This window comes from Vitis riparia, chromosome 18 (assembly GCF_004353265.1).
Source record: "Vitis riparia cultivar Riparia Gloire de Montpellier isolate 1030 chromosome 18, EGFV_Vit.rip_1.0, whole genome shotgun sequence".
NCBI classification, from domain to species: Eukaryota; Viridiplantae; Streptophyta; class Magnoliopsida; order Vitales; family Vitaceae; genus Vitis; species Vitis riparia.
Genome location: NC_048448.1, coordinates 3,446,042 through 3,461,645, shown reverse-complemented (window position 1 = coordinate 3,461,645; position 15,604 = coordinate 3,446,042). Strand labels below are relative to the sequence as shown.

General features: G+C 33.5%; 1 protein-coding gene and 2 non-coding genes across 3 annotated transcripts; all 3 read left to right on the top strand.

Annotated features, from left to right (window-relative positions):
- Nucleotides 1-7,648: 7,648 nt before the first annotated feature.
- LOC117905885 lies at nucleotides 7,649-9,752 on the top strand. Its single transcript, XM_034818753.1, has 2 exons — nucleotides 7,649-8,596; nucleotides 8,932-9,752. The coding sequence occupies exons 1-2, from the start codon at nucleotides 7,765-7,767 to the stop codon at nucleotides 9,564-9,566; spliced, it is 1,467 nt and encodes a 488-aa protein (XP_034674644.1). The 5' UTR covers nucleotides 7,649-7,764; the 3' UTR covers nucleotides 9,567-9,752.
- Nucleotides 9,753-12,904: 3,152 nt separating this feature from the next.
- On the top strand, nucleotides 12,905-13,116 carry LOC117908026. The gene has a single exon (XR_004650144.1). It is a non-coding gene; the product is annotated as a small nucleolar RNA U3 (small nucleolar RNA).
- A 1,158-nt stretch (nucleotides 13,117-14,274) lies between these two features.
- Nucleotides 14,275-14,487, top strand: LOC117908025. The gene has a single exon (XR_004650143.1). It is a non-coding gene; the product is annotated as a small nucleolar RNA U3 (small nucleolar RNA).
- Nucleotides 14,488-15,604: the final 1,117 nt, after the last annotated feature.

Below are 15,604 nucleotides of genomic sequence, written 5' to 3'. Positions count from 1 at the left end.
GATGATCTAACGGTTATATTTCACCTAGATTTTGATCTAATACCCATAAATGATTTCAACATTAAAATCACTTTCCAACGCCTATTTTGGCCCAATTTTTTTCTATAAATAATTTATTCTCAATTCATTTCATCCACATTTCATTCCAAAATGTATTGATCTCCTATTGCTCATATATATTTTTGTTATTATTCTCAAAATTTTATAAATTTTGGAATTTATAAGTCAAGTTTGTGAATTAACTCCAAACCAAAGTTGCTCAATTATTGCAAGGTATGTTTGTTTTAAATTTTAATTATTTTTGCATTAAAATTAATTTATGAAATCAATATAATTTAAGCTATTTGTTTAAGTTTAATAATATTTTATTGTTAATTTTCAATAAATGAGTACATTTTCAATAGATGTAAGTAAATTAACTTAGTATAGTTATACATTTAATATTTTGATTCACATAATTAATAGATTTGCAATAATTTAATTTTAAATTAATGATTTTATTTTATTTTGATGTTCAATTGTAATTAGTTAGTAGATTTGTGATTAATTAGTATATTTTTAATAGATGCAAGTGAATTAATTTAACATAGTTATATATTTAATTCACATAATTAGTAGATTTGCAATAATTTAATTCTAAATTAATGATTTAATTTCATTTTGATATTCAATTGTAATTAATTAGTAGATTTGCAATTAATTAGTATATTTTCAATAGATTTAACCAAATTAATTTAGGATAATTATATATTTGATTCATATAATTAGTAGATCTACAATAAGTTAACTTTAAATTAATGATTTAATTTAATTTTGATATTCAAGTGTTATTGATTAGTAGATTTGCAATTAATTAATATATTTTCAATAGATTTAAGTAAATTAACTTGGAATAGTTATACATTTGAATCACATAATTAATACATTTGCCGTAAGTGAATAAAATTAATGATTTAATTTTTAGTGTTTTATATCATTAATGGGCATTGAACTTAAATTACTTCAATTTCATGTTATGCATGGTTTGAGTTGAAGATAATGGTAAGTGGAAGTGGAAGTGGAGGTAGTGGGAGTGGCTTGCCAAGGCAAGATCCACCTTGGAAGCATTGTTCATCAGTCAAGGAGAACAAAAATGGGACAATTTGTAACTATTGTAGACTGTTGATGAAAAATTGAGGCATCATTTTATTTAAGTTTCATTTAACGCATGTAGACCATTACAACAACACCAAAAATTGTCATAAAGTGTATTTTGAAGTGAAAGAAAATACATGAGAAATGTTGCATCAAAAAATCAAAGCAAAAGCAAATTAAACTGCAAATATTAAAGAGATTTGTGCACACTTACGTGGCACAATGGGGAGCAATTATACACATGTGATAAACGAGGATGATGATGATGATGAAGATGTGTGCATGTATCCCACAGATGTGCACCCCAATGAGCGAGATGCCTCGAAAATGATAAAAATGATCGATAACAACATGAAACGTTTGTGGGAAGTAAGCATAGGAAGTCGTCACGTCCTAATGATATTTCTAACATTTGGTTGACTCCATAAGTACTAGGTAAAGTAGTAGACCTAGCACTACTGGTACTCCTATTTTTTATTACGATGATTTAAGAGGTAGAACTGATGATAGAGATGATAATACGAAAAATGTTAGATAAAATATTGGGCAACAAAATCAATATCCAATTAGCCTATCTACTTGTGAAGATGATTTCACACACTACACACAAGATGAAGACCATGACTCTAGAAAAGCAAATCAAGGCATAAGAGCCGTTGGGAAGTTGTAAAAAGGAAAACAATAGACTATGACACCATTTAAAGAAGAGTTGTTTTCAACCAATTTCGAGTCAATGAGTATTGAGACTCAATTTAGTGACTCATCAAATGAGACTAACGTCCATCATCTCTTATGTGATGGGTCATGGACAAGCTTTTTAAAATTATGCGATTAACTCGAGTTCAACTAATGAAAAGTATGGTATGTTGAACTATTCTCTTTTTACACAAATGTCATACCATGTTCCATATCAAATGCAAGGAGGATTTGACACAAGTACATGGGTGAACCTCAAGTCTTTCATCAATATAAAGACAGTGGGCAGGATTTAAGAGATTTATGCATGACATGTTCGGATTTTTAATCAATATTATAGAGACTTAATAGGTTGGTACCAATATTGTCTCTAACAACAAGATGAGATTCCTTCGTCTACCAATTCCATTGAACAACATCAATCATCAGTTTTGTATCAAAGGGTCATTACAATGCAATATGTACAAATTATTGATATTTAATGAAATCAAATATTTCATATAGCTTCATAATGAGTGTACACTTACACAATTCACATTTTTTATTGACCAACATAATATAATTAAATTTAATATCGCAAATCATATCATATATATATATATTAATTTATTAAACAAAACTGAGAAAATAAAGGCTAATCTTAAAAGATAAAAACACCCAATAAGGGGGAGAGGGGGAATTGGGTTTTTAATTATTTTTTTTAAACACAACAAATTTAAGTACAAGAGAAGTAAGAATAAAAATATAAGGTTAGAGAAATCAAACTTAAATTTCAAAGTGGTTTGACACTTCATTGCCTACGTCCACTCTCTTCAAGCTTATAATTGAGTGAGGATTCCACTAAATTGAAGTTTCAACCAGGCTTCTAATCACATTTACACTTGGATTCCGACTCCAATGAGCTCTTACATAATCTTTTCAAGTTTCAATTCACTTGAAGACTTTAACACTCAATTAACAAGTATGAATCTCTCAACCTAACTCAACAAAGGCTCAAATATAACTCAAAGCTAAGATGGATCACAAAGGTGCACTAAAAAGTATGCAAATTGAGATTCAATGCACCAAGCAAATAATGAGAGCTTTTAAGCTAAGAACAAGTGGGTAGACAAGTAAATGTAGGTGTTCTCTTTCTCATAAATGAAGTGGAGTTCTCTATTTATAGGTTTCTAACCTCGAGAGCTAAGAAAACCAAAAAGTATACTCAACCGATCGAGTTGGGGGTCGACCGATTTACTAACCATTGGAGCATTTAATGCTTGGTAGGTGACTGTTACCCTCGACAAGACCTCGACCGGGAAAACAAATACCTCGACTGGGAAGGAAAGACTACTTGAAGAGATATAGTGTTTTTTGTTCCTTTTGACCGGACCTCGATTTAGAAAAGGGAATTGGTCGATCAGTACCCTAGCTAGTTGAGTCGGTTTGGATAATGCCTCGACCGGTTCACCATTTTTTGCCCGAAAACCTATATTTTTATGTTCTTTTATCTTCTAATACTTAGGCAAAGTCTTTAAGTAATTTAATATGCCAATTTTGAAGTGATTTGCCCAAAGTTCATTTGATAAAACTTGGGTTTTGATGAAATTGTAACTTTAAATAATAAATCGAGTTTTTCAAATATGCATGAAATGATATGTAAATCCTAAGTTCACTCATGCATTCATCTTACATATGTTTTTTATGATTAACGGTCTTCCAAAAGTCTTAATCTTGCATCAATTAGGTCATTTGATGAAATTCCAAATTAATACCTGAAATTTTTTATAATTCAAACCAATTAGTAACTAAATCATGATTTGTTATCATTAAAACTTGATTATGAGAACCCTTGGACTAACAAAAAAAACTTTAAAATGTTTATTGTACTTTTAATTTCATTTATAAAAGTTTATTTCTTACATTTCCATGAGTTTTGATCATCTTTTGATCCATCAATATTTTGTGTCAAAATATCAATCGATATGTTTTTGATATATCTTATATATTCGTAAAATCAAAGTACCAATGTTTTCATCATTTGATCTAGCTTTAGTTTTTGGCATTCCTACCTTTGATTCAAACCTAATCAATTTGGGTTGATTTTCATACAATTTTAACATTATATATCATAGAAAATAAATAATAGATGATAAAATATTAATTACAAACCTATTTATCTTGTCCGAAGGTTATACTAATTTATAATTCCTAATATATCACCTGGTTTTTTATTTAAAATTTGAAAATTCATAATTGTTTTTCAAATCCAATATTGTAGTTTTTTTTTATTATATGCATTTTTTGTTCTTATTTTGTTGTTTATAATGATTGAATGATAACTTGAAATTATATATTTCAATTGAATTTAATAAAAAATAATTTATTATTATTATTTTTTTTAACTTTAGAAGTAGTTTATATTACTTATAAGTTTTGAAATTCATTTAATAAAATTAGTCCAAAAATTTTAATTTTGAAATAGTTATTTATTTAAGGTTAATTTCATTCATTTTTACTAAACACCTTACCCGGTTAGTTTGAAATTTCATTAAAACATTCTTTATCATTTTCATTTGTTATTTTCACTTAATAAAGGTAAAAAAAAATAAAAATGGAATCAATACAAAATAAGATTTGTATGACAAGTGGATCTTGGATCAAATGTACGAAATCAAATTTTGAAACAATTCTCTCAAACAAAGAAACAATTCAATGACAAGTGGATCTTGGATCAAATGTACGAAATCAAATTTTGAAACAATTCTCTCAAACAAAGAAACAATTCAAGAATCACATCGTAGCATAACTCAATTTATTCGGAAAAAAGTATTTGCCTTTTTAAATTGAGATAAGATAATTCTTTAAATAAAATAAAAAATGGTCAATAACGTCAAGGTATATTGATTCTTGTTTGGATTGATAAATTTGAGAGCAATTTTCATATCTTCTAATCAATGGAAGAAATGAAGGTAAAGTGTATCTAGCCAATGAGATAAGGTGAGTGAAATTAAACATTTATTTTGAGATATTTTCTTAAGGAGCATAATATGCATATTAAATTTAAATCCTACAAGTTTGAACTTTTAGAAAAATTGTTAGGTGGTGTTCGTTTTTTTGGCTTTTTGATGAAAGCGATTTGTTTTCAAAATTTAGGTTGTTTGTTTTTCTAATTTTTTATGACTTATTATAAACATTTTACTAAATAGAAAAAACCAAAATATGTAGCTTTTTCTAAATAGAAAAAATAACATATTGGTTTTTCTTTACTCTTTAATACTTAATAAAAATAAAATACCACAAAAAACAAACAACCTAATATTTAACACTATTAAGTATTAAGGTTCTATTTTAAATTAAATAAAAAAACAAACACCACCTAACATGGCATTAGAGCTCAATTTGCATGGGAGGTTATGTTCGAGCCATCTTTCCATAATTTGCATTTCTTCCAAAATTTTACTTGTCTAATCCAAATTCAGATTGTCGCTCCACATGTGACTTCGAGCCCACATACCCTTAAGCTCAAGGAATTTTCATCCTACATCACCGTTCCTCAAAAGCAAAGAAAATCCCTAAAAAAAAAAAGTAATTTTTTTTTTTACTCCTTTAGTATTGTTTAATCAGTTTTTTTTAAATGAATGTAATAGAAAAATTGAGGCATGATTGAATGAAAATCATGGTACTATTATAGTCGAAGATAATATGTCAATATAATTATTTTATTTTTAGATTCTTAATGTTTAAATAACAAAATTGAATTTTTAATACATATAATATTGAATGGTAATAGGTTAAATGTTATACTAAAACAATAAATTTGGATATATCGTAACATTTTTTTAATCTCAAATTTCACATAAGACATTATTGAGGAATAGAAGCATTAAATACCAACAATTTCAATTAATTATTATGTAATATGGAAGGATTAGATGTTACAATATTTTTTTAAAAAAAAAAAACATTTAATAAAACCATCCTATTTTTTTATTCCATCTCGCATACCATATCTATTAGCAATAGTAATGAAAATGGTGGTGTGTATAAAGCTTCCTCGTGGAGATATGGGCAAAACTTTCCTTGAACCTCTAAAATTCGAAACTGGAAGAGAAACTTAAGATTTATTTGGTAACTATTTTTTAAAACAACTTTACAAAATAGTTTTTGTATTTTTGAAATTTGTTATTTGATTTTTATAGAATAAAAATCTATTTGAAAACCTAAAATATTTTTAATATTTTTATATAAAATTTAAAAATAATTTATATATATATTATTATTTTTTTTAATCATTTTACATGTTTATATAATTATTTCTTAGAACGATCATAAAAGGAAAATAATAGAAAATAAATAAAAGATATTATATAAAAACACATTATTTTCTATACTTAAAGAAAAAAATAATAAAAATATGTTTTATGAATATATTATATTTTTATAATTAAAAAACAAAAAATAGAAAAGAGTTTTTGCTTGCATTTCCTATGTTTTTTTTTTTTTTGTTCCAAACAACATAAAACTGTTTTAAAACATAGTCCCAAACAGTAAGTTATAATTCCAACTATAACGTGACTTCAGCATTTGAAAAGAAAGATGGTAACAATCATAATATCCTGGGCTAGTCTTCCCTCAATGCAACAACCAACAACTGTGGGTCTTTGGGTTGGACATTGGGCCGTTCGCCTTGGTCTGGTGGTCTGCTGGCTAACAGACGGACTGCACATGGAGCGGGCCAAGGGTGACCCACTCTAGCCTCTCCATAAACTACGTTGGCAAGCGGTTCAAGGCCCATATTGCCTGCACAGGCCCAAATTCAAGTGGGGTAGGTCGTCCTCGTCCTCGCACTAAAGTCGAGTTCCAGTTTTCCGAATCCTGACTGACCCGACTGCACTGACCCATTAAAGTAACATCGGAGGCTCGTAGCCGAGAAGTATTCAAGCTATGATTTATTATTTACGACTTTTTTCTTTATCCCCCTCAGTGTATCTATATATCACGAAGAAGAATAAATTCAATAAACTCGAGTTACAATGACTTACTTCAGAATATTAAGACATAAGATAAAATTTGACACTTAAACCCACGACAGAATAAAATATTTTTAAGATGTAAGACGTTTTGAATTTAAAAGCTCTTTTGTATAAAGATGTGAATGAGTAACTTGTACGGATTGGACTGGGAGAAAAAGTTTTTGCGGAACTCTACCAATTAAGACATTGAAACAATGACTTAATTAGTTATCTTTAGTATTTGAATTCCATGCTTAATCACACTTTAACAGCAGTTACTAGAATCAGCTCCCCTTTTGCTGTGATTTACTTGGAAACCGGCAAAAACCACACACGAATGTTCCTGCCCCCGACGACGTCAGAAATTTGAAAAACCCAGCATCGTGGCATAGGTTTGATGTGAGTTTATCTGAAAATTAAAGTAGAGAGCTTTATTCCATCCCATATGCTCTGGCATGATTCTGAGGCAAAAGGAATCAATGGATCAGCTTTTCCCGATAAGGGAACCATTATGGTGTAATTAGTGTGGTGCTTCGTTGTTGGTGCACATCACTTAGCCCCAAAAATCCACCTTGGGATGATAACGCCCCAAATCATCGGGTCACCCGAAACGCCCTGGTGGGTTTCGGGTGAGTCGGTGGGTTGTTTAAATGAAGAATCGTATGAACAGGTAGATGAGTAATAATTTTCCCACGTGTCCACACGAGAGAGCACGGTCCCTTCTTCTTCTATCCATTATTCATTTGCATTAATGTAGGAAGCCTGGACCCTTGTGTATGCCTTTTTCCAGAAACCCCATTTCATTGGATACAATGTAACGGGCCATAAAAACGGTCCGTTGCTATATTAATACATGGTGGATCAGGGGCCCAATGCATAATTGAACGGTCAGATTGCCATCATTGAGAAATCGGGAGTAAAATATGAAGTTTTTTAGGATATGCGTATAGATGAATCAGGGAAGCGCACTATTTCCAAATCAAGATCACTTCAAACACAAGGAAGTTCCTCTGCAACCCTCCCCTCCCTCTTCTTCTTGGTTTTCTCAAGTGGCAACGCATATGGGATTCTGAAACAAAAACTCTTTAGAGCCACACCCCCTGTTTGTTTGTTTGAGCTGAAACCTCATTTTCAGATCTCTCCTCCAATGGCTAAAACCAGAAACCCGAGAGAAGTCATTAAGGAAAGCTGTACAAAGCAAGACCAGGTACCCCAAAAATCAGAGAAACCTCCTTCTTGGGCGGTTGTGAGAAGCCTTTTGACCTGCAAACACCTCCAGACTCAGCCACAGCAGCAAAAGCAAGAAGGGCAACAACAGAAGCAACGGCGAGAACAAACCGTGGAGGGAAGCGGCAAAAAGTGCAAGAAAATGAAGTGTTCTGGTTCACTGTGTAGCAACACAAAGGTCATGCACAGGCCTGAAATGTCTTCCCCTGAAGACCACAAGAAAAGGCCTTCGATGGCTTCATCCAACAATGACGGTTCCAGCAGATCCATGAAAGCTCCTCTAAGTGAACTCAATGGGGTTGTTTCTTCCACTTCTTCCTCATTGTCTATTTCTGCGTCTTCTAACTCTTCTGTTGGTGGGTCCTTTAGAGGAATGCCTTTCAGGAGACTCTCTGGGTGCTATGAATGCAGAATGGTGGTTGACCCTGTTCTTGGAATCACTAGAGACCCTTCATTGAGAACCACCATCTGTTCTTGTCCTGATTGTGGTGAAATCTTCATGAAAGCTGAAAATTTGGAGCTTCATCAGGCCGTCAGACACGCCGGTAAGTAACTACTTCCAGGTTTCAGGCAATGATGAGTTTTTTTTTTTTTTTTTTTTTATACCAAAGAAATCTTTACTCATTTACCCTTAGTTTGGTGGCTGATAAATAGAGTAAAAGAAAACAAAACAGGACCACCATTGTATTTATAGTCGATGGAAGGGAGGGTCTGGAATCTCAATGATGAAAAAACAGGACTCGTAATTTTTTTTAAATTTCTTTTGCTTTATTTACTCAGTGACCGAACGTAATCTTATGGGTAATCCTTTATCTTGCCAATTTCAATTAGCTTTTCCTAGTTACTACACTCATTGTTCTTGGTCTGTCAAAATTCACAGTGTCCGAACTGGGCCCAGAAGACACAAGCAAGAACATAGTGGAAATCATATTCCAATCGAGTTGGCTAAAGAAACAAGCGCCAGTATGCAAAATCGACCGCATTCTCAAAGTCCACAACACCCCCAAAACTATATCCAAATTCGAAGAATACAGAGACTCCATTAAAACCAAAGCCACCAAGCTCCAAAAGAAACACCCACGCTGCGTGGCAGACGGCAATGAACTCCTCCGCTTCCACTGCACCACTTTCGTCTGCTCCATCGGCCTCAACGGTTCCTCCAATCTCTGCAACTCAATTCCAAGCTGCAGTATCTGCAGTATCATCAAGAACGGTTTCAAGGTGGCCGGAGGGGTTCCCGGAAAAGGGATTCTGACCACAGCCACCAGCGGAAAAGCCCATGACAGTTCTAGAATGTCGTCGCCGGGTGATAATGAGAAGAGGGCCATGCTGGTTTGCCGAGTGATAGCTGGGAGGGTGAAGAAGAGTGCGACTCAGTTGGAGGGAGGAGTGTGTACGGAGGAGTTTGACTCAGTGGCTGGGGTTGGTGGGGTCTACTCTAATTTGGATGAGCTATATGTGTCTAATCCTAAGGCTATTTTGCCTTGCTTTGTTGTTATCTACACAGAGTCTTAGTGGGTTTGACCCTTGACCCAACTACCAGACTCTTGCTTTTGTTTGGTTAGCTTTACATTTTCATTGACCAAGAAACGAAAACCTTCGATTTTGTTGTTGATTGTGTAATCTTTTGTGGAGGGCGATGGCCACATTCGCAACGTGGGGCGCGTGAATGCTCCTGTCCTGAATTTCTTCTTTCTCGAAGTTCTAGTTTAAACCACAAAAAGAAACCAACTCATTTGAATGGATTTAATCATATCATTTGCATCCAACATTTGTCTCTCAAACTAAAATAATGATTAGGATACTTCCTCTCGTTGTCATGCAAAATCTGACATGGCATGGCAGTCCCTGCCCTGTCTGCCTTTACCTCAATTTAGTTAGGTTGATGAGCATATATATGGCTATGAATGCCGACTGGCAGTTATATAACCTACTGTTGTACCCACTCTGTCTTGTTCTCAACGGACCAAAAGAACATATTAGGACTAATTTTGATGGACAAAATGAAATCAAGATATGTTCTTAGCAGCATGTTTGGATCCTAATGTTATGAGGACATGATGATTTTGAGGGAAAGCAGGGATTGGTTCAGGTTTGGCAGAGTGGGCGGTCTCTACTGAAGTGATTAAACTGATCAATACTGCATTCTGAGACTGGTCTGGGCAGTGGGAACCGGGGAGAAGAACAGTATATTCCTTCCATACGGGGTGTGGTAACAACTGTTCTCTGGTGTTGTTTGTACTGTAGCCTGGACTTACAGTCGCGCGTGTTGTTGATGTGTGGGTATGTTGCATTACACGTACATCTTTGTTTTACGATGTGTCTGACTCTTATTTTGTACTCATTGTCTTATCATTTCTGCTTTCTGATGCGTTTACAAAAAGTTAAGCAATGCAGCATGGCGTTAACGCACCAAGGAGACTGTCAGATAAAATATATAAAGTTCCCATCCTCCAATACCCCCATTAATGCTCCAAGTGCTTCACCAGCTGGTTGTAATATCGGTTCTTTCATTAACCATGTAAAATGTATAAATATAAATCATCATCATCATTTCCCTATAGTGACTCCCCAGCCCATGTTTATACCTCGACATTCCAAATCCGTTCCATTGGCTTGTACGCTCTCAGCCTATCTTACAGGATGGGCTTTATATCTCACGTTTCAAGAAGCTTATGCGGTCCATATTCATTTCCCGTGTGGGTTGGCAAGTGTTTTTAATTTGAATAAGAAATACTTTTCACGATGTTGCAGGGCAATCTGCATTCTGGTTTGAGTCAGGATGAAATCTCTCCTCCATAAAATTAGGTCTTGATACTGATTGCCCAATAATTTGAGTCAGGATTTCAAATTTAATTTTAAACATTTTGCAAGCATTCTCGTCAAAAGCATGTTGAACCCTTTCATGACAAGTACGCAAGAATTTCTTTTACCCCAGTAGCTTACCTGAGTTAAAAATGGCGGGGACAGACGTGCATATGTAATCATGACCCGGTCGGTTGGGGAAGGGAGTTGAGTTTGGCGCCAAATAAATGGGGCCAAAACAACTTGTTTCATCTGATCTGACTATATAGCTTTTCTGCAGTACCTTTACTTGAAGCCATAGAAAGGAGGGAAAGGGGGGTGGAGCCATGGGCCATGGGCTCAAAAAGAAGGTCAATACACAGTCGATAATGTGGACTATGGAGGAAGAAAATGGCGGATGCAGGAGAAAGCAACGTAGCTTGAGAGCAGCGAACTGGCAGAAGCATGGGTGTGGTCTTGCGCTGCAATTAACAGGGACAATGAATAGAGTTGGTTGGACCCACCCATGTTTGTGCACTCTGTTGGGTCAGGGTCAGGGTCAGGGTCAATTCGCTGGGAACATGGATGGTTGCCGGGACCATGTATTTCTCTGAAAAGGAAGAGGAAATGAAACCTAGATAATAAAGTTTAAATTTCTCGTCTAACTGTAATGGAAACTATGAAAGTAGAACCCATTTTTTTAGCAACAATTAATTCCGAGTAAATTGAATAGAAGGCTCAAAGTGCTAAACTCCATAACATCTGACTATTGGCCTTCAGAACATGAATCAAAGGCTCCATTGGATTGACAGTGGAGCCCATTTTATAACGGGCTTTGGTGGTTGGGCCTATAAAAGGCAGCATCTTGACTGTGGCCATTTGGTATTTCAACTAATGAATAAAAGCAAGAAGAGCTTTGATAATTCTGTAACATAGAATTATAATCTTAGGTGGATATTAAACAAATGAATGACAGGCTAAAGAGAGCATTTTGAGAACTACACAGGAAATGGATAAACTTCTAAATATTTTCAAATTTGTAAAGATTTTCTATTTTTTATTTATTTATTTTTTTGGGATTAGGCATGGTAAAAAGAAACTTTTCCAAAATATTAAATTTTAGCTTATTATAATAAGGTTATTAAAAATAAAAAATAAAAAAATATAAATATAAAAATAATATGAGAAATATATTATTATTTTATTTGTCTGATAAAATATCTTTGTCATATTACTTTTGTAGTTATATTATTTTAAATTTTGCTAGTAAATTTAAATCCGGTTCTACACATGGAATATTAACCGGGCATGAGTATTGACTACCATACTTATAAAACAGAAGATCAACAGGTAGAACAGCTCTCATTGCTGTTGATATCATCACCCACATGTTTAGTAAACCAAATTAATATATGTCATAACTATTTTTGAAAATAATTATAAAAAAATAGTTTTAAAGAATAATTTTTAAAAAATGTTTTATAATATTTTGTAAAATAAAAGTAAATCTAAAATAATTTTTAATATTTTTAAGTATATTTTAAAAATAATTTTTATATTCATAACTTTATTTTTAATCTTTATACATATTTGTATAATTATTTTTTAAAATAATTCTAAAAAACAAGTGAAAATAACTAAAAACAACTAAAAAAATATTATATGAAAACATTTTTTTTTGTTTTATGAAAATAAAAACCGTTTTTGATTATTAAATATGTTTTCTAATTTTTTTTATTCTAAAAAATAAAAAATTATTATTAAAAATAAAAAAATATTATATAAAAACATTTTTTTTTGTTTTATGAAAATAAAAACCGCTTTTGATTATTAAATATGTTTTCTAATTTTTTTATTCTAAAAAATAAAAAATTATTATTAAAAATAATTACCAAACACGCCAACTGCATTTATAAACCAACCTCGGCACTCGGTTTGGAGTGATCCTGTTTAAAGGTGGAGGTCACGTTTATATAATATACCACGCTGACAAGCATCACACCGTCCCACATCGGGACTTCACAAAAAATGGAACGGTTATTTTAATGCGTTGGATAGTGTCAAAGGGCACGACCTTACTTGAACAGGATCTGTTCTATAGGCTCGTACCTCTGTATCCTTGAGTTCTAAGGAGACAGGAACTTCAGTCTGGTGGATGAACTAAGACCGTTTGATCAGAGCGTGATTAGCAGTTAGATGGTCCACGGATCATGCAACGGCAGAGGATCGTTCCCAACAGACTTTCCCTGGTTGGGATGATCAGGCGGTTGTCTGACAGACTACAAAAACACTTTTTGCAACTTCGCCCAAGCAACGAAATAGCTTTCGTAGTTCATCTTCCTTACGAAAGGATACCGGTTTTCTGACATCCCTATTCCATGTCTTAGTCCCGGATGTTTCTTCTCCGTCCTTTTACGACCCATCTTGCTCTCCATCTGACTCAATCTCTCTTCCACAAGCTCAGTAACATCACTTTTTGGACTCCAATCATCACCGGCAATATTCACTTCACCCATTAGTAGATGGTGGCTCAACTGGCTCAAGATCCTGTGTTTTCAATCTCAAAATTGTCAAATCCTCCCTGACCTTTTCATCCTCATCAGCAGAATTTGCAGCATCCAAAAATGTAGAATTGAAAGCAATTTCTTCCACATTATCTGATGCAATATTCTGATCTTTAACATCATAAGAACCCGAAATTGCCGGAACTCTCATACAAATCAAAGCCCTCCTCCAGTCCTCCTGAATGCTTAGATACGTTGCAATCCCTGTTTCGGTATTGGAATTCAGCAAAATTTCATCAGAAGCATTAACCCTTAATTCATCTTCTTCTAATGTATGCACCACTTCTGTTGGTACCTCTTCCGGTTACAAGATAAAAGAAGAAATCATTTGAGTAGTAAAGGTAGACTTGGAAGGGACTCTAATGTCTTTCACCTTTTCCATCTCTGAAATTCAAATTGATTGGTTGTATTGGCTGGGTTCCAAGTTTTAACCAAAGGAAAGGAAGTGTTCTGGCAAACCTATTCAGTAAATGTAACGCTGCTCCAAATACTATCATCAAGAATTAACCCCTCGAGATCCTTCGCATTGTCAAAGTTTTTCATCTCAGGTATCGTGTTAGATGATCCAGTCTCTCGATCAACTTGTAATTAAATATCCCGACTTTATAACACCACTTGCAATATTTTAGAAAATAAGGAAGCCCGTGCAACTAGTCTGTCATCCACCCACACATTAATTAAAGTATGCCAGACTTTTCAGAACATTCTGGTCTGGTTTTGAATATATAAAATTACAGAAAAAAACATAAGAAAACATCTTTATATCTAGTCTACTTCTGTAGTCTGCACAAGCTTCTGAATAGATACAATCCCACATCGAGAGCGTACAAAAGAAAGTAGAGGTATTTTAGAACACTGAGTCACGATTATAAAGCACGACCTTACTTGAACAGGATCTGTTCTATAGGCTCGTACCTCTGTATCCTTGAGTTCTAAGGAGACAGGAACCTAAGTCTGGTGGATGAATTGTGACCATGTGATCAGAGCGTGATTAACAGTTCGGTGGTCCTTGGATCACTACAACTGTAGAGGATCGTTCCCAGCCAGCTGTGTCTGAATGGGATGGTCACATGGTTATCTGACAGACCCCAATGCTTCCCTTTTTCCACTTGAGGCAAACATACTTTTGCAATCTTCATACTTCAATTGTCATCATTTCTCCATTTCTCTTCCCAGTTCGGATGAATTATAACATGTGATTAGAGTATAATGAACAGTTTGGTGGTCCTTGGGTCACTACAATGGTAGAGGATCGTTCCCTGCCAGCTCTTTCTGAATGGGATGGTCACATGGTTACCTGACAGACCCCCAATGCTTCCCTTTTTCCACTTGAGGCAAACATACTTTTGCATTCTTCATACTTCAATTGTCATCATTTCTCCATTTCTCTTCCCAGTTTGGGTGAATTATAACCATGTGATTAGAGCATAATGAACAGTTTGGTGGTCCTTGGATCTTAAAATGGCAGAGGATCGTTCCCAGCCAGTTTTGCCTGTTTGAGAAAAAGGAATTTTTACATATCTTCATACTTCAACTATTATTATTTCAACATCTCTTTTAATGTCTTCATTTCTCTTCCTAGTTTTCCGAATATTAAATACACTTAGGTGGTGTTTGTTTTTTTGGCTTTTTACTGAAAGCAATTTAGTTTTAGAATTTAGGTTGTTTGTTTTTCTACTTTTTCATGACTTATTATAAACTTTTTACTAAATAGAAAAAGCTAAAATATGTAATTTTTTCTGAATAGAAAAAATAACATATTGTTTTTTTTTTACTTTTTAATACTTAATAGAAATAAAATACTACAAAAACAAACAACCTAATATTTAACACTATTAAATATTAAAGTTCTATTTAGAATTAAGTAAAAAAACAAACACCATCTTAGTCCTGAAATTATCGGGCTTTTGAACTAGGTAATATTATCAATCAACACCAGAGACCTCTACAAAATCCTTAACAAATTTGACCATGATCAATTCAGAAAATATTAGAAAAAGATCATCTTTACCTGTCATGGTTGAGCCTTCTTCACCTAATTAATACAAGGCAATAAAAAAGTTTACTTTTGCGTATCTTTACACTTCAATTTTCGGTATTTCTTTGTTTCTCTTTCTACTTTTCTAGTTTTACAAAAGCTGAATTCCATTCACTTCATCTTACTATTGAGATTTGTTTACTTCTATGCCAGCTAGTTTGATCGAA

Bases quoted from the DNA above. Each gene is read 5' to 3' on its own strand.
- LOC117905885 (XM_034818753.1), top strand. From the start codon at position 7,765: ATGCGTATAGATGAATCAGGGAAGCGCACTATTTCCAAATCAAGATCA. The intron at 8,597-8,931 runs GTAAGTAACTAC...CAAAATTCACAG, and splicing joins TCAGGCCGTCAGACACGCCG to TGTCCGAACTGGGCCCAGAA.